This window comes from Penaeus japonicus, unplaced genomic scaffold, assembly GCF_977035675.1.
Source record: "Penaeus japonicus unplaced genomic scaffold, GWHDUDI00000001_assembly GWHDUDI00000012, whole genome shotgun sequence".
Classification (NCBI taxonomy): domain Eukaryota; kingdom Metazoa; phylum Arthropoda; class Malacostraca; order Decapoda; family Penaeidae; genus Penaeus; species Penaeus japonicus.
Genome location: NW_028234414.1, coordinates 23,907,556 through 23,931,256, shown reverse-complemented (window position 1 = coordinate 23,931,256; position 23,701 = coordinate 23,907,556). Strand labels below are relative to the sequence as shown.

Sequence of the window (23,701 nt, the reverse complement as noted above, 5' to 3'; positions counted from 1 at the left end):
CCTCCTTCTCTTTTATTCTTCCCTCGCCTTTTCTTCTTTCTTTATTCAAATATGCTTTTCCTTTCGAAGGGCTTGTTTTCTGTATCTGCATCGAGGACCGGGCACCTTGCCATCAGCTGATTGGGTGTTGACAGGGTGTTGACAGGGGGGCCTCGGGGGTCCTGACGCGCTGACGGATGAAAGGGGACTAGTTAGGGAAGGAGGGAGGGAGGGAAGGAGGGATGGGGAGAAAGGGTAGGGTGGGTGAGACGAGAGAGCAAGAGGGGAGGGAGAGAGAAATGAGGGGGGTAGGGATGGGGAGGCATATAGGAAGAAGGTGGGAGGGAGGATAAGGAGGGAGGGAGGGAGGGAGGGAGGGAAGGAGAGTCGGTCCATAAGATGTCAAAAAATCTTAGGATTAAGGAAGGATAAAGTCCAAAGGGACCAGACCGATAGGGGTTAAAAAAAGGTTGGTATGGACAGAGGATCCTTTCCGATCACCCTTTTTACCCCCCAAAAAAGGCTAAAAAAGGAAGAATATAAAAAAATGATCATAATTATTGCGTCATGTGCCTGCCTATCCTGACAAATTGTAATAGGGCCCAGCTGAGTGGAAATTGAAGATTGAAACGGCCTTGAATATTGGCCAGTCCTGTGTGTTAATCCAGGGGGAAGTGATGTGTGTGGACGGGGAGGTATTTTTTATTATATGGATTTTTCTCTTATATGGAAGTATGCTGTTTTCTGCGATGTTTATGTGTGTAGAGTTAGGGAAGGAGATAATGTTTTTTTTTCTTATTTATGGATGTGTAAGCCGATTAAAAAAAGAGAATATTTTTGTGTGTTGATTTTGCGAAAAGAATTCCTGATATATATAAATTCGATAATCTAAAGTATTTCATAACGAAAAGGTAAAGGAGACATAAAAAAAGTGAGTTACGGTAACACCAACAATACGACACCAATAATCGCAGTAGCCGTAGACCCAAACAGACCTTCTCCCACGTAGTCTCAGTGTCACGTCGCACACAATAGCCATATTTCAACTTCAGTGTCACATTCAATTACAACCGACCCTTTTCCGCAGACAGTAACGATGAACGTGACCGGTTTCGTCGCACAATTCACACACACTTGATATCTCCTTCCCCACCCCCTTCTCCCCCCTCCTCCATCTCACTCCCCACTTCCCCCTCCCAAAACGTCAATCCTCCATCTATCTTCGACCCCCACCTCCCTCGTTTCTCCTCCTCCTCCTTCCCCCTCCCCTCTCACTCATTCCTCCTCACGCCCATCCCCAACAGCCCTCCTTCTTCCTCATTCCTCACCCCTCTTCATTCACCACGCCCATCTACCCCCCTCCCCCATCCCCCGTATCTTCTCTTCACGCCCATGCCCTGTTAACAGCAGAAGACGGTTCCGCCCTCGGGATATCCACGCCCACGAGACAGCGCCGTCACCTTTGCTTCTTAACCTCCGTCGGTTTCATGTAATCAACACATCACTCCAGACGCTGTGGAGATTTTATCTTCTCTCTTTCTTTGTTTCCTTTTCTCCCTTTCTTTCTTCTTCTTGATCATTATCTTTATTCTCGATTTATTTCTCGGGTTTTATATTTTATTTGTCTATTCATCATCCTCGTCGTCATCATCACCATATTGTGTGTGTAGAGTTAGGGAATGAGATAATGTTTTTTTTCTTATTTATGGATGTGTAAGCCGATTAAAAAAATCACTATCACCATCATTGACTCCATAGAATTTCATCTTTCATCTTTAGATAACTTAAATAAAAGAAGTATATTAGATAACTTACAGCGTAACATTTGTTTTAGTAGTTTTATATCAAAGATAATGTTTCCACCTAAAAAAACAACAAAAGCCACAGTTAAAAAAACAATAAAACAAAACAAACAAAGACACCCAACGAAGTCAACGAAGCCCATGAATTGCGGACACGTAATTTCGCATTTCCTTTTACGTGGAATCTTCGCGCTTCTTCCAGGTCAATCAGGTCACCCCCTTTGTTAATACGTGAGGATTGTATTTCGGGTAATTTTGACAAATTCTACCTTTCACTTTCGATATGAAACGTCTTGGAGTCATAAGCCATTTTTTTTTTTTGGGAGGGGGGGGGGGGGTTGAAAGGTCTCATATTTTTTTTTATTTTTTTTTAAATGTCATTTGCATACATCTCCAGGGAAGAGCTCGGAGGTGATAGGGGTTGGAGGTTCTCTAGGAGGATGTTATCATTCTTTGTTCTCTGAAAGGCATTGCGTCAGCGTTTCGAATCGGAAGATCGCGACGGAAGGCCTTTAAAATGTTGACGTGATCTGATGGCTGACTTTCGAAGTCGCTAAGAATGTGCCTTTGATTGTCATCTTTGCGTTGTGAGATGATTTTGATTTTTCTTTTTGCGAGCAGGGTGGCCTTGATTTCACTAGGGATAGGATTTTGGGTTCGAGATCGGGTGCTACGGTGTCTCATTTTGTCTTTTTGTTAATCTGTGTCTGTCTCTACCTCTCTCTTTCTCTCTCTCTCTCTATCACACACACACACACACACACACACACACACACACACACACCACCCTCCCCCACAGCCCTATCCTCCCAACCCCCATCCCTTCTAAAAAGCGTGTTGATTATACACCCTCCACCCCTTGATTATTCCAACCATTATTTACATATTCATGGCAATTTCTCACCTTACCTTTCAACACGGCGGTAGCAATCACATATCCTCTGGCCTCCTGTCTACTAAGATCGCTACCTCAACGGCCATTTTTTACTAAACAGGAGAAGGGGTGAGTGGGGGGGGGGGGTAGGGACGTGGGTGCTACGTATTTTTGTCCCGGAATACAATAGCCCGCAATACATTGGCTCCCTACAATACCCTTCAGTGCCCCTGAGACGTCGGCTACCATCGGCTACCAAATTACACCTTTCGTCTTGTAGGGAAGTTTGTGAAAAGGAACTTCGAGATTTACATAGACTGGTCATGTGATCGAGTGAAGGTATTGTGTTGATACATAGGATATGAGAGAGAGAGAGAGAGAGAGAGAGAGAGAGAGAGAGAGAGAGAGAGAGAGAGAGAGAGAGAGAGAGAGAGAGAGGGAAAGACCTCATCTTACATATTCATGACTTTTTCACAGATGAAACGCGAAAAAATACGAAATGAGTAAAAAGGATGGCTGACGGACATCCATATTCATAGGATTTTAGTGCATGGAAGCGTGAGAGATTCTGAAATGCTTGAGGAAAGGTGCTCGAGTAAGGAAAGGCGCGAAAATGGTGTGTGGAAAGCAATACGTTCGAGTATTTTTCATTTTCAATCCGTTTTCTTTAACTTTTTGGGCTGTTTCTTCCCATTTTCTATGGCCTCTCCTCTCAACTTGTTCCTACTTAAAATCACCATCTTTTGTTTCTCATTTCCCTCTCCTCCTCCACCCTTCTTTCAATCTTACCTACACCCTAACCATCATACCCCCCCCCCACTTTTTCGTCCCCCTCCCCCCTCTTAAGACGTGAAAGTGTGTATTGTAAGCGACTCGTTGCGAAAGGTGGTGAAGATGGTCTCGCTGATGGCTCTTGTATTTACTAGTCTATTGTGTGGTCGTGACGAGTACGAGCTTCTGTAATTGTTTCCTGTGTGTGTGTGTGTGTGTGTGTGTGTGTGTGTGTGTGTGTGTGTGTGTGTGTGTGTGTGTGTGTGTGTCTGTCTGTCTGTCTGTCTGTCTGTCTGTCTGTCTGTCTGTCTGTCTGTCTGTCTGTCTGTCTGTCTGTCTGTCTGTCTGTCTGTCTGTCTGTCTGTGTGTTGCTGTTTGATTTGGAGACAAAGATATTGCAATATTCTTGTTGCCTCTCTTTGTATTTAGTATATGATGAATCGTTCTTCTACATCTAAACTGATGGATGGTTATCATGTAGCCATCATATATCACTCGCTTATCAGTATTCAGTAAGTTAACACTATCGACTTCAACACGAAAGAAAAACAAAACAACATCGCTACTTCCCTTGTACAATAAACCACCAAGATTCCTCCATCCATTATTTATTTCTCCCTGAGGACAGGCTATTTCTTCTCCTATCCATTTAATTGTTATTCTTTTCATTCCAAATGTTTTATGACATCAAATCGCCTCGGGTGCTTTACAGAAGGCCGTGTTATAGGACAAGATGTCAATATACGTCAGTAGAAAATGACGGATTGGTAAATAATTCAGGGTTACGGACGGGAGAATATATACCTTTTTTCAGGGTTACGCATTAAAGAGAGTATCGTTCAAGGTATTGAAATTGAATTTAAGTTGTGATGGTTAAGGGGAAAATTATAATGGAAAATGGTAAAATGCTGAGTGCGTGTGACCTATTTGTATATTAACGAATGATTACACATCCTTGCCAATGGTGTTATATATATATATATATATATATATATATATATATATATATATATATATATATATATATATATATATATACATATATATACATATATATACATATATATACATATATAAATATATATATATATAGATAGATAGATATACATACATACATACATACATACATACATACATATATATATATATACATATATATGTATATATATAATGTATGTATATATGTATGTATATATTTGAATATAAAATCGTGACACTATTAATTTTCACATCAAATATTTCATATTCATATGAATTAACACCAAATTCTTTCCTTCCCCCGCAGCCCTCCGTCAGGATGTTAAAGTGGACACTCCGAAACCCCAGTGACGCCCCCACTCCTCCTCCGCCCGAAGTAAGGTACCAGGTGCGAGAAGCGGAGGTTAGGCTCAACCTCAAGGACTCCAACAAATGCTGGATGGAAAATCAGGTAGGACTATGATATTTGTTTATTTATTCCATGTGTTTATTTAGAGAAAATGGGGGAATATGGTGTATGGATTAGATTTAGGGATGACTATTAATTTTTTTCAAAATCAAAATGGATGAATATGGACGGGAATGAGTGATATCCTTACTTTATTTTATGCTTTTGGTTATTCATTTATTATAATCCAAACTCGTTTCCATCTTGATACTTGGTGTTAGGTCATTAGATAATTTTTCATCACGTTTTCCATAGGTAAAAGTGGCCCAGGTTCGGTCTACCTCGAGAATCCTGGGAACATCCAAAGAAAACGGAGATGAGCTCTGTCGTGAGAACGGGAAACTCAGTCAAGGGAAGGAAAACGAATCTATTTTCAAGAAGTGGATGTCTTCCGCGCACAACGAAGAAGAAAAGAAAAGAAAACGACATCACAAACACATAAGGTAATCTTTCGGATGCTTTTAAATGCAGAAAGCAAAATTTTTTATATAAGTCGTTCCCATCTATATGTTTATATTTTCGCATTTTCTTTATTCTATTTTTTTTTCTTCGTCTCTCCCTACTCAGATGTAACCCGCTGGACCCGCTTCGCCTCTTCTCCGGCGAGGTGACCGACAGCGACACCGGCAGCGTGTACATGAAACTCGACCACACGCCGGCCGCCCTTCAGCCCCGCCCCCAGGTCGTCTCCACCACGGGCCCTCATGACCCTCGCCGCAAACCACTCATCGACATCTCCAACGGCGACTACAGCGATCTGAGGAAGCATCTCCAACAGATCTCAGCCTCGCATCTCCACCACGCACATCACCACCATCATCATCACCATCACCAACAGCAGCATCCTCAGCCTCAACCTCAGCACCATCACCACCATCATCACACGGAGTTACCTCCTTATCTCCAACAGTTCGCTCCTTCCTCGCGTCATGTTCATCACCATCACCAACATAGTTATCCTGCAGAGGCACAATTCCAAGTGAGTGTTAATGCTATTAGTCTTGTTCTGATAATGATAATGTTGAGAGTGATGCTGATAATAATGATGGTTACTATAACTATTATTATGATCATTACCATTTTTCTCATTCTTGATAGTATTATTATCATTATTGTTGTTCATATAAGCATCATCCAATATGAATTAGCCGATTTGAATCCCAACGTCTTCTTACACTCTCGCCTTTCCTATGTCTACCCTCTGCGTCGTCCAAAGCATCCTAACAGCCCCTTCCCTCCCTCTCTTTCAAGACTGCAGCCCTTGGCCACGCCCACCTGCCCCGCCCAGAGCCCTTGGGCGCCACCGCCTCCCAGGCCAACCTCCTGCGCGGGCATCGCCATCGCTCGAGCTCTTCCTCTAGATCCAGGTAGGCCTACAGCGCTGGGTGTGGCGAATTGTGGTTAACTTTGTTCGGGGTTAATGGCCTTTTTTTCATAGCTTTGCCTCTCTTTTTTAATGAGACGAAAATAAGATTGAAGGTTGTATCATTTACGAATTCTAATTGTTTCCTCTTTCTTTTCCCTTTTCTTCCCATTCTGTAGATCTCGTTCCTCTTCGAGATCGCGTCCCATGGCGGGCGTGAGCTCCAGCCTCCTCCTAGCGGGGAGCACTATCTCCTTCCCCAGCACGACCGTCGCCGTCGCCTCCGCCACCACCACCACGACCACCCTCACCACCAGCAGCAGCTACCGAGGCATGGCGGAAGGGCAGAGTCAGTCTCGCCTTCATGAGGTTCGAGGGACGTCTGTGTCCTCTTCCTCCTCCACCTCCTCCACCAGCAACGCCTTCAAGAGGCACTCCATCGCCGACATCCCGACGGAATCCTCCTTCAGGGGCGTGTGGGAGATCCAGAAGGCGCGGAGGGGGAGATCGTCGAGCCACGAGAGGAAGAGGGACGGCTCGCGCGAGAGGGTGAGGCTCCCGAGGTACAGCCGCGACCGGAGAAAAGAGGGCGAAGAGCAGGCGGAGGAGAGAGGTCGGCAGGACAGCCAGAGGGTCGAGGGGCGGAGGGCCAGTCGCGAGAGGGCCAAGGAGGAGCCCATCTATGAAAAGGTCGGCAGCGCTGACACCTCCGGCTCGAGTATAACCTCCAAGAAGTCCAAGAGCATCTCCGGTTCCAGCATCAGCTCGAGGAAGAGCCAGAACTCCTACGACAACGCCATCTACATGTCCATGAAGGATTTGCGAGCTCACTGCAAGCTGGAGGACGTCGAAGAATGGGACGACGAACACCTGTACTCCTCCCTCCACGTGAGAATCTCCCCTGACCCGAACAAGACACCTGTGCACATGCACGACCACCTGTACGAAAACATGCTTTACCTGCCCATGACGGAGATCAAGAACGTGCTCAAGAAATCGTTGGACCGCAGTCGTCCCCTTCCGGATCCCCCGAACTTCGACGACCAGAGCGAGCTGGACGACACTTGCGCCTTCACTTCGGAACCCCAGAAGGACATCCACAAACCCGTGGCCATCAAGATCTCCAACGACCTCATAGCTCGCTTCGGCAAGTCCCCCAACGACAGGCAGCACCCCATGCCACAGTACGGACTCTACATCGCGTCGCAACCCTCCAAAAAGCCGTGCAAGATGGCGGAAGGTTGCCAGGACGCTGAAGTTCACTCCGGTCACGAGACGAAGCCGACGAAGGTCTACAAGAGCACGGGCCAGCACGTCCACATTAATTACTCCGAGAAACATACCGAGCCTACCATACCCTTGCATAATCTGAGACCTCCTCCTCCACCGCCCCCGAGAAAGTGCAAGTCCAGCCAGAGTTCGAGCAACGCGAAGAGCAAGTCGAAATCGAAAGTTTCAACCAAACAGAAATCCGAATCGCACCTTCCTGTCATCTACGAAAACACTCGCCAGGAGGAGGAGCTGACCCAGTCTGCGAAAAAGCGTAAACTACGACACAGTATGGCGATCGAATTTAGTTTTGATGACGACGATGGCCCCATAAACAAATCATCTGAAGACGCCAGTATCGAGGGTTCGACTCCTCGTGGGCATAACACATCGAGTAGTGATAACCCTGACAGCGGTGTCTCCGAGGGCATCACTACGCCGTTGGTAAGTCCGATGAGCGCCCCGAGAAGCCCACAGACTCCGCGAAGTGACAGTTTACTTGAGGAACCCTGTACGCCTCTCAGCATGGAGGATCTGCACTCATTCAAAGAAAACGGACAGGCTAAGCTAACCAAAGAAAACGTGGAAGCGAGCAGAAACTCAACCATTTTTTCTAACGTTTCCCACGACATCACTGATCCTCGTTTTCTTGAAAGTTTTCTCAAAGACGGACCCTTTTCTCGTAGAAGCTATGCAGGGCAATCTAGTTTTATTACTGAAGCCTCCATTGACGATATGTTTCATCAGATAAAGCCGCCATCATTGCAGCAAACAATGTCTAGCATTTCGTGTTCGCACTTAGACTCCTTTTGTCTTAGTCCCAAGCAGTACTTCGACACGCTGAAGAGCAAAAGTGCCGATGTAAGTAAAATGTTATTGAGCGCTGTAGGAAGGAATTTATTTTCCGAATCAACCAAAGTCTCGACACCAAATCGCAACGCCACCCTAGACACGTCCGCATCTCGCCGCCATTCCGTGGCTGGCCTGGAGGACATTTCCCGTAGACTTTCCAAGATCGAGTTCAGCGACGACACCTCCCTTTGGGGGATGGAAGTGTCCGACCACTGCGACTCGGCGCTCAAAAAGTCCAAGTCGCTCCAGTGTCTGAGCTCGTCGGTCGCGGCCCCGCTCTCGCCGCTGCCCAACGTGCCCCTCATGGAGTCGATGGCGGAAATCTTAAAGGACCCTGAATCGAGATGCGATTCCCGGGGCTTCCGCGGCCTGGACGTCAATGGCGAGCAAACGAGCCCCAACACAAGTGAACAATCGGGACAATGGTGGGGGGACGGCTGTGGGGAGGAGGAGGACGAGGGGGAGGAGCGAGGCGGGGGGTGGGCCACAAAAGGGTCAGGTAAGGCAGGTGGGCATGCGGACAGCCCGGCCGGTGTGACGGGCTCACTTGCGTCCTCGCCGGCGTCCCAGCACCACCAGCCCTCGCCCGCCGCTGCCCACCCCAGCCCGACTCACCACCTCTCCCCGAACAGAAACCCGACACCACCACTTCCGGTGGAGATGAGCGGTGGGCTGCATCTGGCCGTGGGGCACGAGGGTGCCTGCTTCTCAGTGCCTCTCGGGCCGTCATCCAGTGAGGACAGTGCTCGTCCGGACCTGAGTCAGTGCATTAGTGGTTGTGGCGACTCCGAGTCTCAGGACGGCAGCTTCAAGGATCCGCTGACGGCGCGGCAACAGAGGCGTCGGGAGGAAAGCTCGTATCGCCTGCAGCGCATGTTACAGGATAATGCGCAGCCACTGGTAGAGGACGAGCCCGAGGATTCCGTGAGCGCCGATTGGTCTATGGAAGCTCTGTTGGACGAGTACTCGACCTTCGACCACCAGGACCTCGACGAAGAGCTGAGCGAAGCTCCTCCCTCCCCCGACTCCGTGGCGGACTCCATCAGCCTGTGCACACTCGACAGCGACGCCGCTGACAACGTGTTCCTCAGCCCGAGACTGGTCGAGAAGATCAAACAAGTGTCGGAGGAGAAGATGTTGGCGAGGCTGAGGAAGTCGTTCCGCAGCAAGAAGGGGAAGGGCGCCCCCACTGCTGCCACGACGGCGCCTGCTGACGCCCCCGTGGCTCCCAAAGTGGGAATCTTCATGTTCGTGGACAACCCCATGTACCTCAGCCCTGATGTTAAGAAGGAAATGAAATTTGTGAGACCTCACGCTATAAAGAATGAGGGCGACGAACGCAATAATGTTTGGTATGTGGGGAATCCTATGTATCACTCGCCAGAACCGAGCAAGATGAGAAACCTGAATTACGAAGTGCGCCAAAAAGTGATGTGCGAAAAAGAAAACATGCGGAACTCTCGCATCGCGAAGGTCGTGTGCCAGAACAACAACAACAACAACAACCGGAAGCCGCTAGCGAACATCTGGCTCCAGAGCAACCCGTGCTACGAGTCGCCGGACATTAAGACGTTACAGGCCAAGCAGATCAGCGCCAACAACTGCTTGGCCGGAAAGACACACGAGAGCACCTACCTCACGCCCATCCCAGTGAAACCCGCCAGGGACTTCGCGCCGCGGCCGCCCATCGTCCCGCCGCCGAACCCCTTGCCCGAGGACGACGACGACGACGACGACATCCTGGACCACCAGAAGTTCCTCGACCACGAGTACTGCACCATCCCCGGCGACGAGTCCGACTCGTGGGTGACCCAGTCCACGGCCTCGAGGAAGAGCGACTCCCCCGTGGCCAGGAGGAGCCTCGAGTTCGGCGCCTCCTGCAAGACGCCCAGGGGCAAGAAGGGCGCCAAGGTGGCTCGCTCGCCCATCACGCCTTCGCGGATCTGGAGGCAGAGCACCAAGAACCAGCACTCCACGCCCAGGAAGTACCAGGGCACCTTGGAGAAGAACCTGGACACCGGGGCGCCCCTGGGCACGCGCTCCCACAGGACCCCCAGGGCCGTCAAGAGAGGGAAGAAGAGTCGCGAGGTAGTCCAGGTAGGTGGTGGAATAATCAGCGTTTCTCTGTGAAGTTAATTAATGCGAATCTAGTGAAAATTAAATTACTCATTTTCTGCTTTCACTGCAATGCGATGTCACATATATTTTGTAGTACGTGTAAGTAACTAACATTTATCCTTCTGTTTCCACAGAACAACTCTCCCTCGCCGACCCCGCCCCCGCTCCCCGCGCGCCCACACCACACCCTCAGACACTACGACAACGACCGCCCCAACGACACCGTCGGCCTGGAAGACACGAACGACTTCCACCGCCATCAGCAGGACGACCTTGACGACACGTCCAAGTTCCAGCTCCCCCCCGACAGCGTGTACGAGAGCATCACCTTCCTCGAGAGGGACATCGATCCCCGCGACCTGCCGTCGGGCTACACCCCCCGTCGGCACCACCTGCGGCGCTCCTCGGCCAACTCCTCGAGCCTGACGCTCTCCCCGGCCCCGAGTCGCCCCCGCTCCTCCTCCAGGGGCAGCCGAAGCAGGAGCCATTCAAAAAACGGACTGCGGTCAGGTTCCCCTTTCGAGGGGAGCCTGAGGGCGCGGGCGCGGAAGGGCTCCACCACCAAGAAGGTCAGCAAGAAGTACCGGGCCAGGGACGTGCTTGCAGGAAAGGGTGAGTACGCTTGAACTTGTTTCTCTTCTTGTTTCCTAACGTGTCCCATTCGCGTCTGTCTGTGGGAAAGGTGTCTGTACGATCTGTGAACGCGATGAAAAGTGGAATAGGAATCGATGTGATTAGAGAACGCAAACTTTAAAACCACTCCAGTGTAACCTTTAGAAAAACAAAATGAAATGAAATGCAATGCAATGCAATGTGAAATACAGTAGAGCACTATGTCGACCTCGGAATACCCCGCTTTGCCCCCCAACTGAAAAATCCTCTCCGTGTCTCCCTTAAAGCCATCCTCGCCGCCGCCTCCGCCGCCGCCGCGTGCCGTAACCAGCGCCAGTGTCTCTCCCTCACTTTCGAACGCGCAAACGCCCGTCAGAACCCGGATGATGACCTGACCTTGACCTCCGCCGCCCCCGCCGCCCCCGCCGCAGTCCTTAGTGTCTTCCCCTCGCGAATCACCTCGTTTTGACACGGATGGGGGTGGGGGAGTGAGTGTGGGTGAGTGAATGTGAGTATGTGAGAGTGTATGTGAGAGTGTATGTGAGAGTGTGAGAGTGAGTGTGTGAGAGTGAGTGTGTGGGAGTGAGTGTGTGGGAGTGAGTGTGTGAGAGTGAGTGTGTGGGAGTGAGTGTGTGGGAGTGAGTGTGTGGGAGTGAGTGTGTGGGAGTGAGTGTGTGAGTGTGAGAGTGTGAGAGTGAGTGTGTGGGAGTGTGTGAGAGTGTATGAGTGTGAGGCAGAGAAAGAGAGAAAAAAGAAAATAATAGAAAGAGAGAAAGAGAAAGAGAAAGAGAGAGAAAGAGAAAGCCAGAGAAAGGGAGGTCACGTCACTCATTCATGACAGCAGTTACGGGTCCTGTCAACTGCCACGAGAGACTGATGAGTGAAAAATATATTACTTAATTAGCGCACAAGAACCGCCCACTGTGCATATGGGGCGGTCGTTCCTATTTTTATTTTTGCTATTATGTACAAATTAACGATTTAGTTTCTTAAATGATCTAAGTAAACGATTCATGCTTTAGTTGTAGATATGTAAAAAAAAACTTATCTGTGATAATGACGATTTCCTGGATGCTTATAGGCATTTAGTTGTAAATATGAATGTGATTGTGTAAAATATGTAAATTGAATCTCGTAAATAAATATGAAAGACAAAATTCCAAAGTTCCTTTTTGAGAGATTCTCTAACTACCCATTTTCAAAAAAAAAAAAAAAACGAAACTGAACTAATTAGTGTCTACGTAATAAAGCCTCCAATTAACTTCCTAATAATGACGGGAGTTGTGACCTTTGACCTCATATTCTGACATGACCTCGATTGATGAAAAGATATTAGTAGTAACTTTGTTTCGCCTCTAGTCAGGCCGGACAGTTGCCGACTGCTCATTAACACTGTCATATTAATTCCTGTTATTATAAGGTCAGGTCATGTCAGTTAGATCACGAAGGAGTACTTAGATAAATAAATGGTACTTAAGAATTTAATGCTTATTAAAAATTGGCTTTATTTAGAGGTGATGGTTTGATTCAGTCTGTATTTGATTAATTGACTTTACTCGGTGATTGGGTTAATGTTATTTGTGAGAAGATTTCGGTGTTTACAATGATGATGATGGTGATGATGATGATGAGGATGACGTTGATGGTGATAATGGTGGTGGTGATGAGGATGAGGATGACGGTGATAGTGGTGATGGTGATGATGACTTATTATTTTACTTCAATTATAACATTACTGTTAGAACGCACTTCCAAAGAATATTCGATTTTGAAAAAAAAAGAAAAACCGCAATAGAAAAAGGAAATGAAAAAAAAAAAAAAATCCAGATTACCAAACATTACAAAAAAAAGTCTTTCGACAATGAATCGTTAAAACAGAAAAACAAACAGAAAAAAAGATAAAGAATAAAAACAAAATAAGAAAAAAAATGAAGAAGCTATTATGTGCGTCATTCTTACAACACGACCGCCAGATGTCAGTTTACCGTCTATTGGTGAGGTTAGTTAGCATGTTTAAAATCTACCCCCCCCCTCCAGCCTCCTACCCCCACCCCCTACCCCACCATCATTGCCTGCCCTTCTCTCCTCCTCCCCCCCCCCTCCTCTCAACACAACGGTCTCCTCTCTTTGGTTCACTTCACTTTGAAATTCCGTTGTCTTCTCCCCCCCCCCTCTCTCTCTCTCTCTCTCTCTCTCTCTCTCTCTCTCTCTCTCTCTCTCTCTCTCTCTCTCTCTCTCTCTCTCTCTCTCTCTCTCTCTCTCTCTCTCTCTCCCTCTCCCTCTCTCTCTCCCTCTCCCTCTCTCCCTCTCCCTCCCTTCTCTTTGACATCTCTTTTCTAAAAATAGCAATCTATTTTTGGTCCATTTTGTTTTATTTTCCGCCTTTCTATTTCTCCAAAAGCTCTCCCTCGTTCATATCACCTAACCCACTTTTATCCACCTTTTAGCTTTCCATCTATCCATTAACGTAATTGCCTGTCCTATTCAACTATCCCTTTCTATTCCGCTTGCGTCCCTAAACCCCCTCTGTAATATAGCCGTCCCGTGATTGTTTATAACTGGGTTCCATCCCCTCCCTGTGATTTTGCTGTCACTGGGCCCCTCCCTCTGTCCTCCCTCTCTCCCTCTCTCCCTCTCTCCCTCTCTCCCGCTCTCCCTCCTCCTTTCTTTCTCGACGTGCTTTTGTTCCTTCTTTTCTGTTCTTTCCCTTCTTCACGCCTTGTTCTGTCTATCTCGCTCTTTTATTTTAGCTTTTCTTTTATCCAGCCTTCTCTTCTTCCTCACTCGCCCTTCTTCTCTCTCTTCCTTTCTTTCCCTTTCGCTCTCTCTTTACTTCCCTAAATTCGTTCTCTTCCTCCTCCTTCTACTGCTCCTCTTCTTCTCACTCTTCCTCTTCTTGTTCTTGTTCTTAAAAAATGTCTCTTTCTAGTGAGAGAGAGAGAGAGAGAGAGAGATAGAGATAGAGATAGAGATAGAGATAGAGATAGAGAGAGAGAGAGAAAGCGAACAATAGAAAGAGAACTATAAAAAAAGGGGAAAGAGAAAGGATACAAGAAAGGAATATGACTAGAAAGAGAGAGAGAGAGAAGAATTCCCCCCTCCTATACAGCCGTTCATCCATGTGCTTTCATCCACACTTCGAATTCTTCTATTTATAACGTCTTCTTGGGAATCCATCAGTCGAACCAACGTACATCTATTTACATATCGATCTACTTAGCTATCTATCTATACCTTCTTGCTGGATTCTGCGCGTTCTAACTTCGTCTAACTTCTCCAACTTCTTCAAAGACCTTTGATCCTGAGGTATTTCCAGGCCGAAGTTAGGCTTTAATCTTAACCCTCTCTCGTCCTCATCCTCCTCGTCTTCCTTTTCCTCTTTTTATCGTCCTTTTTCGCTTTTCCTTTTCTTATTTTTCTCCTCTTCGTCTACAGCCCTTCTGCTTCAGCTCCTTCTACTTTTTCTTCTTCTTCCCCTCTTCCTCCTCCTCCTCCTCCTCCTCCTCCTCTTCCCTCCCCTCTTCCTCCTCCTTGTCCTCCTCCTTGTCCTCTTCCCCGCCCTCCTACTTCACGTGTCAGCCTCATCCCTCCAGGCCCGGCGACAGAGCTCATCCTCCAGACATCGCCAGATCCTTGCTAATCCTTGAACTCCTAAATTCCTTTCTCGCTACGTTTCCCTTGTCCATTTGCCACCAAACGTTTTTTTTCTTTTGTTTCGTTTTCTATTTAGTCCATTTCATCTAATTTTTGGATCTACTTTTGTCCACATGCTTCAACTACTTCTGTGCGGGTCTTTCAGGTATATTTTTTCATCCACATTCTTACACCTCATCCACTTGTATCTACTTTAGATATTCACATCCATCATTTCCCTTCACTAGGATAGTTATAGGATTTCATCCACTTGTATCCACTGCAGACCTCCACATCATCCTTATCCATCCACATCCATCATTTCTTCCCACACGAATAGATTCCACCTCATTCACATGCATCCACCTCAAAGACCCACTCTTATCCACATCCAACCACTCTCAAAGACCCACTCTCATCCACATCCAACCACCTCAAAGACCCACTCTCATCCACACCTTGTAAACAACATAGGGAAAGGGAGACTCTGGTGTTACTGTGGCCAAGGTTTTGTTTACCGAAAATATGATATGAATATTTCGCGGCAAAGGCAGAGGTTGTTGCGTCATTAGACGGTAATGGAGGGCATACACAGGGCACCGTATATGCAAATGAGATAGCCATCTTCGTCCATGGGTATTTATTGGTTTGTTTTTGTTGTTGTTGTTATTTGGTTAGGGGGGTTGTTTGCAGAGTGCGGTGGGCTTTGTGATGTATGGGTAGTGAGGGGGTGGGGGTTTGGGGGCAATGGGGGGAGGGGGAGGGGAAAGGTAGTGCTAGGGGCCTAGGGGGATTGTGTACGGTATATGTCAACGCTTGGGCAAATTATTGTTTATGTGAAAGCATGTAATTAGACACTTGGGATAAACACGTATGTAAATTTTCACACACACACTGACGCTCACACTCACACTCACACACACACACACACACACACACACACACACACACACACACACACACACACACACACACACACACACACACACACACACACACACACACACACACACACACACACACACTCTGACGCTCACTCACATTCCCTCAAGCACAAACACAGAAGCACTAGCACAAACCCACACAAACACATACCCACACAAACACATGCCCACCCGCCCACCTCACACACAATGCCACTCACAAACAGAAAACTACTCGGTGTAATAACAATAAAGTCCAAAGTTGCTCTCCCATCTTGCTTCGCTAGCCTTGACCGGGAAAAACTTTTACGACAGAGCCATCCATAATTTTCCTCACAACAGCTGGTTTTCGGCAACTGGCTGAAGTGGAGGACAGACGGTGTGTGTGTGTGTGTGTGTGTGTGTGTGTGTGTGTGTGTGTGTGTGTGTGTGTGTGTGTGTGTGTGTGTGTGTGTGTGTGTGTGTGTGTGTGTGTGTGTGTGTGTGTGTGTGTGTGTGTGTGTGTTGGAAGAATTTTTCCTCCGGAAATGTTGTCTTTCTTGGAAGAGTATGTGGAGGTTGAAGTATTTCTTTATTTATTTTTTTATTTATTTATATATTTTTTTGCGATGTATATGGTTTTATGTTTGGGTGAGGAAAGATACGTAGTGATAGAGAAAGAAGAGAAAGAAAAGGAACAAGCTAGATAGTAATTTCATTTCCATTTTTTTGCATTATCGTACACACGCATCCCTTTGTTTACATCTCCATCGTTTTCAGAAGAGCAAATAATCGTACAATTATCTATCTCTTCTCCAATCAAAAATAAAAATCCTACACAGTATTCCTTAACGAAACCTCAACGTAAAAAAAAGTTCAAAGCAAAAAAAAAAAAAAAAAAAAAAAAAGTTTAAAGCGATATTCAGGAGACAAACTTAAACGCCATATAAATATATCCCTTTTGTAACTTTGCCGCCAAAAAGGGGAATGGCGGTTTATGGTTTAATATACGCTTCTCCAACATCACTGTATATGGCTCAGAGTTGTTCCCTAGAATCGTGGAGTCAATGTGTATGGAATTTCTGGAATGCGTGTGAGGCTCTGAGAAAGGAGGAAGGGAGGAAGGGAGGAAAGGATAATGTGTAATATGGAAGCTATGATAGAAAGGGAGTTATTTTTACACTGGAAGTTACATTTGAGTTCGAAATAGCTTTCTGTGATAGAATACTTCCTGACGTAGATATATGAAACAGTTATTCAAATTAGGTAATAATTCTTAGCATGTAAGTATTCTACAAAACAACAAAACAAAAGAAAATAAAAATGGAACACACCCGCCCGTACAAATAAGCAGCACAGAATAACGGTCCAACCAACACGAAAACACGATCAGGTGTTTATTATTCATGGAACGCGTTGTGGACATACATCGCTGCATCGCCTGGATTCGAATCTGTCACCAGGGCTTCATGATTTTTATTGTAGTAACACCCTCATAAAAAGAGACCGAATCTGACAAAATACAAATCCATTTCTTATTGCTCGCTTCCCTTCGTTCCTCATTTTCCGTTTTCTTTCTCTCCTGCTCTTTCTTACTCTTTCTCTCTCTCTCTCTCTATCTATTTATCTATCTCTCTCTCTCTCTCCTTCCCTCTCTCTCTCTCTCTCTCTCTCTCTCTCTCTCTCTCTCTCTCTCTCTCTCTCTCTCTCTCTCTCTCTCTCTCTCTCTCTCTCTCTCTCTCTCTCTCTCTCTCTCGCCATTTGCCTACCGAACTGAAAATGTTTTATTACGAAGTTTGTTTTAAGGTACAGGCCAGCCATTGTCCCTATGGTCGGTATGGTTTATTGCGGCGCTGGGCTTTGTGCCAATAAACTCATCAGTGCTCACAAAACTGTCGGCGTGGGAGACTGGTTTAAGAGGGAGAGGGAGAGGGAGAGGGAGAGGGAGAAAGAGAGAGAGAGAGAGAGAGAGAGAGAGAGGGAGAGGGAGAGAGAGAGGGAGAGGAGAGAGGAGTAGAGGAGAGAGGAGAGGGAGGGGAGGGGGAGAGGGAGAGGGAGAGGGAGAGGGAGAGAGGAGAGAGAGAGGGGAGAGAGAGAGAGAGGAGAGAGAGAGAGAGAGAGAGAGAGAGAGAAGGAGAGACAGAGAGAGAAGGAGAGAGAGAGAGGGAGGGAGGGAGGGAGGGAGAGAGAGAGAGAGAGAGAGAGAGAGAGAATGTAAAAAGAATAAAAAACACACAAGCTAAATAAAAGAAGTCAGACATAAAGAAAAACACCAAGGGGGAAAAAGAAAAGAAAAAGAAAGACAGAAAGCGAGAGAACAGAAGAAAAACCAACCCGAGACCACCAAAGACCCGAGAGAACGCGAGCGCCCTCGGTCAGCGATCAGAGAGAACGCAAAGAAGACGCCACAGAACCCTCCCTCCCCCCTCTCCCCTCCCTCATCCCCCCTCCCCCCTTAATCCCTCCCCAAAGCGGCCTTGCGAAGGGACTGAGCGAGCCTAATCTTGACAACTGGTAAATACCGCCTGTCCAGTCAACGGTTATCTTTAAGCTTACCATTAGTCATCTTGTTATCTTACTTATCTCGCGTTATTATCGATACGAACCTATGTTATTTTTTTCTCACTCACTCTCTCATTTTTTTCTTCTTCTTCGCGTAGCTTTTAAGACCACTTAGGTAGGTCGGAAGACTACCTGTGTATTATTTTTTTCTCGTTTGGGAAATGCGCTTCTCGTGTTTTCGTTGTTTCGTCGGAATTTTGGCGGCGGCGGAGGTGAATTTTTTTCTTTCCGTTATTTAGTGGTCAGCGGTGCTAGCTTTTCATCTTTCTTTGGACGGCTTAACCTCACATATACATTTTTTTCTTTGCTCGAAAGCTGATTTTTAAAAGATATATGTTTTAGCAATTGGGATATAACGAAAAGTAACGTCTTTAGGCCTTTTTCAGAACGAGACACACATACAATTAATTTTCTTCCCACTGTCCATTTTGAAAAATCCTACAAACCTACAATCCTCTCTCACAGTTTCTACCAGAAATAAATAACAAAAACAATTAAGAATGAAAAGAAAGGGAAAAAATGTTTTGACCCACCCACCTCTCGCCATCCCGTCCATCAAAAAACGTGAGAAAGTGAAAGAGAGAGAAAAAGGGAGAAAGGGAGAAAGAGAGAAAGAGAGAGAGATAAAGGGAGAAAAGGAGAAAGGGAGAGAAAGAAAGATATATATAGAGAAAGAGAGAGATAGAAAGAGAAAGAGAGAGAAAGAGAGAAAGTAAGAAAGAGAGATAATAACCCAGAGAGTTACTCAGGTGTTACCATCCTATTTCTCGGGTTACCTGTTACCTGGCCAGGAATACCAAGATGATACCGAGCCGATACCTAGCTGATGGTGTTGGAGATATGGCCGAGGTGTCATGCGTAAGACCCAGGTATCGGGGGTGGGGGTGGGGGGTGGGGGATGGGGGAGTTCATTTCGTGGGTGTGAGACAGGGGGGGGGGGGCGAGAGGATTGATAGTCATTTGTTTTTTTTTCTTGTTTTTCTTGTCTTATTCTGTCTTTCTGTTTGTCTCCCTTTTGCATTATTTATATATTACATTTTTCTTATTTGCTTGTTTTTTCATTCCTTTTCTCTCTCTCTCTCTCTCTCTCTCTCTCTCTCTCTCTCTCTCTCTCTCTCTCTCTCTCTCTCTCTCTCTCTCTCTCTCTCTCTCTCTCTCTCTCTCTCTCTCTCTCTCTCCCTCTCCCTCTCCCTCTTTCCTATTGTCATTTTCTCTAGTTGTAAGAATTATTTTTGTTTGCATTTTTCCATGTGTCCTACAACCAAAATGTGTTATTTATGAAATTATTTTACCTTAAGGAAAAATAAGAATGTTTTATCCGTTAAATGTGCAATGCGAAAACTTAAGATATAAAAGGAAATTATATAAGACTCAAAGTTTTTATCAGCCTGTCCCATTTTCTTTCGGTAATTACGAGTGATTTTGTAATATGACTTTTTGATTCGTTCCCGAACTTAAGAAAAAAAAAGAAAAAAAAGCGAGAAAAAAAAACACGAAAAAAGGTATATGTATTCCTACAAGGTTTGGTCAAAGTTATCCTTAGCTCTTGCTATATCCGGAAAGTTTTTTTTTATTATTATTATTTTGTGCCTTTTCTTAAGTCTACGTAGAATAAGGGAGGAATGGAAATCATAAAATGTTTTGTTAACGTATATTCTTTCTCTCTCTCTCTCTCTCTCTCTCTCTCTCTCTCTCTCTCTCTCTCTCTTTCGTAAAAGGGAGAATCAGAAGATATGTGATATTTCTTCATCGTGTTCTCTCTCTTTTTCTCCTTCGCAGAAAGAGAGAAACGGGAGGAAATTAGAATGTTTTGTTATTGTATATTGTCTCTCCTCCTTCGCGTAAAAGGAAGAAGAGGAGAAATTGCATATATCATTGTTGTTTTCAATATCTCTCTCTCTCTCCTTCGCAAAGAGACAGGGGGAAACTGCACGGTTGCATCTCATAGGTTTGCAATAATACGGAGATGAAGAAAGTTCAAATCGCATTGTCTTGAGATGAAGAGACATGAGGCCACAAGCTGCCCGGAGATAGTAATTGGGTTTTCAACTTTTCATCGAAATCCCGGGAGATTGGGAAGGAGGGGGGGGGGAGAGGAGGGAGGATGAAGGAGGATGAGGAAAAGAGGGAGGACGAGGGAGGACGGAGAGGAGGGAAGGAGGGAGGACGGAGAGGAGGGAAGGAGGGAGGACGAAGGAGAGGAGGGAAGAGGGAGGGTGAGAGCGAAGGGTTTTTGGTTTTGTCAGTTTGTGAATATGTGTGTCTTTCTGTGAAAGTATGTGTTAATATGTATTTATTTTTCCTATGTGTATGTGTTGTTACTGTAACTGTTGTCATCCCAATAAGCGAATATAATTTCTTCTTCCTCCTCCTCCTACACCACCACCTTTCCTTTATCTATTTATTCCCCTTCCTCTTCTCCCTCCCCTTCTTCTTTCTACTCCACCCTACCTTCTCATTGCCCTACACTTCACTCCCCCATTCGCTTCACCCCCCCCCTTTCACTTCACCCCCCCCCTTTCACTTCACCCCCTCTTCACTTCACCCCCCTCCTTTCGCTTCGCCCCCTCTTTTCACTTCACCCCCCCCCCTTCCCAGCCTCCCACCCCCTCCTCCAGGCCACAGGTATTGCTGGCCGTCAAATTAGTTGCGGTAGGCTGCCACGCCGGCGTAATTATCGGACGCACTCGGACCACACGCGCCGGCGCAGTTAGGGTAAAGAAGAAGAAGAAGAAGAAGAAAAAAAGATAGGGAAAAATAAGAAAAAGAACAGAAGAATAAGAATCGAAGAGATCTAAACAAAGAATAAAAAAAAAATAAAGAAAGCGTGAAGAAAAAAAAAACATATACAAAACAAATCAACACTGCTAAACCACGATAAAAAAAAACGCAACTCTTACGCGACCCGGAATTAAAAACAGGCCCGTCCTCGCGCGCAGGTGTTGTGTTCCAGCGGGGGGTGGGGGTGGGGGGGGGTGACGCGGACACCCCGCCGGTCTCCAACCCCGAAAACGGCGCTATGCTCCTCTTGGGGTTATTAAAGCGGAGACACATAATGGGTTGGTCTCTCCGTCTCCTTCCCCAACGCTTACTCGGTGGGGAGTAGTCCTTAAGGAGAGTCTTAAGGAACAAAGGGGGAGGAGGTGTGTGTGTGGGGGGGGGGAGGGGGGGCGGTTGAGTGTATTTGCTATTGCGTGTGGATGGGCGTGCATTTGTGTATGTGTGTGTGTGTGAGTGGGGTAGAAACCTTAACTTGTCTAGGCTTCATTTCGGATCATCTTTCTTTTTCTTTTCTTCTCTCTCTCTCTCCCTCCCTCCCTCCCTCCCTCCCTCCCTCCCTCCCTTCCTCCCTCCCTCCCTCCCTCCCACCCCACCCACCCTCCCTCCCTCCCTCCCTCCCTCCCTCCCTCCTTCCCTCATTCCCTAATTTCCCTCCCCACCCTCTATCTCTGCTCTCATAATTACACTGAAAATATTCATCAAAAACATGATAATGGCTACCCCTGCTCGGTACTATAGCCAGAGGGCACAGGGGTATGGGAGGGTATAGGGAGTTGCCCTCGCTGACACTGGGCCAACGTCGAATAATTGAAACAGACCAATAATTTAAGAACGAGAATAAGAAAAAAAAAATTGTTTCACGAACAAGAAAGAAAATGAAAATAGATATTTCATGTACAAGAGTAAGAATAGAAATAGGTGTTTTCTTGTATAAGAATGAGAATATAGATAGATGGTTCACGTACAAGTATGGGTATGAAATATTTTTTTTTGTGTACAAGAAAGAAAATGGACATTTTCGTGTACAAGAGTGAATTTAGACATCACTGTCTTCAGCCTCAGATCAAATTATTTTATATTTTTTTACTTTAATGATAAATTCCGAGGTTATGCTTAGCGAAGTGGATTAATTAACACGGGCTCGTTTAATCCCAAAGTACCAAAGCACATTAATATTAACGCCGCATAGGCCTATGGGCATGATCCCGTCATACGGCCTGAAGTAATCATTTCTGTAGGACACCTCTCCCTCCCTATCTCTCTCCCCCTCTCCCCCTTCTGCCCTACTCTCCTCCTCCTCCCTCTCTTTCCTCCCCCCTCTCTCTCTTCTCTCTCTCTCTCCCTCTCTTTCCCTCTTTTTCCCTCTTTTTCCTCTCTCTCTCTCTCTCTCTCTCTCTCTCTCTCTCTCTCTCTCTCTCTCTCTCTCTCTCTCTCTCTCTCTCTCTCTCTCTCTCTCTCTCTCTCTCTCTCTCTCTCTCTCTCTCTCTCTCTCTCTCTCTCTCTCTCTCTCTCTCTCTCTCTCTCTCTCTCTCTCTCTCTCTCATATCCCTGAGGCTACTCTGAAGGATAGCTTGTATGGACACAAACATCAGATATAATGATCGGATATTTTGGTGTGTGTGTGTGTGTGTGTGTGTGTGTGTGTGTGTGTGTGTGTGTGTGTGTGTGTGTGTGTGTGTGTGTGTGTGTGTGTGTGTGTGTGTGTGTGTGTGTATATGTGTATGTGTATGTGTATGTGTATGTGTATGTGTATGTGTATGTGTATGTGTATGTGTATGTGTATGTGTATGTGTATGTGTATGTGTATGTGTATGTGTATGTGTATGTGTATGTGTATGTGTATGTGTATGTGTATGTGTATGTGTGTGTGTGGGTATCTTTGTAGGCGTTTGTGTGTTGGTATGTACGTCTGTTGATTTATGTGTGGTTGCATGAATACGCTCATCATCTCGCGTATTAATATCAACCTTCCATTCTCTCTTAATCTTATGTGATTTATTCCCTTGCCTTTAGAAAATTCCTTTCCCCGTTCGAGCCTTATCTTTTTCTTACCTTAATGTCCCTTTTGCTTTCTGTATGCATTAAGGTTTAAAATACCAGAGGGCGTGGGAAACGAAGACCGAGTTAAAGTGTGTTTGTGGAACTTTTCGTTATAAAAGAAGAAGAATAAGAAAAAAAAGAGAGTGTATTTGCGCAAATGGGCCCTTAGCTCCACCCATGCTTCTAGACACGCCCACGGCATGAGATCATGGCGTTTTCGGAGCGGTAACGGTCGTGGGAAGACAACCGCGCTACGCCTCCGACCGCATTTTGCCCCCCCCCTCCCTCACTCCCCTCCTCGGCTCTCCCACCCCCTCCCCACCTTCTCTCTTTTCTAACCTTTCTAACCGTTTAGGATCTTTGAAAGCTACAGAGCAATATATATATTCATACACACATACATACATACATACATATATATATATATATATATATATATATATATATAAGTATATATATTCATATATAAATATATATATATATATATATATATACATATATATATATTTATAAGTATATATATTCATATATAAATAGATATAAATATATATATATATATATATATATATAAGTATATATATTCATATATAAATATATATAAATATATATATATATATATATATATATATACGTATAAGTATATATATTTATATATGAAAAGATATAAATAAATAAATATATATACATATATACATAATTCGTATATGTATATATACA

At 45.6% G+C, this 23,701-nt stretch overlaps 1 protein-coding gene across 1 annotated transcript in view; it reads left to right on the top strand.

Annotated features, from left to right (window-relative positions):
- Window positions 1-23,701, top strand: part of LOC122257908 (uncharacterized) — a gene marked incomplete in the record, with an annotated part of 260,899 nt that overhangs the window by 4,510 nt on the left and 232,688 nt on the right. The window contains 6 exon segments of the mRNA XM_086542632.1: window positions 4,712-4,855; window positions 5,108-5,295; window positions 5,420-5,831; window positions 6,104-6,219; window positions 6,395-10,433; window positions 10,589-11,066. Of these exon segments, the coding sequence (XP_086398758.1) occupies window positions 4,712-4,855; window positions 5,108-5,295; window positions 5,420-5,831; window positions 6,104-6,219; window positions 6,395-10,433; window positions 10,589-11,066 (5,377 nt within the window).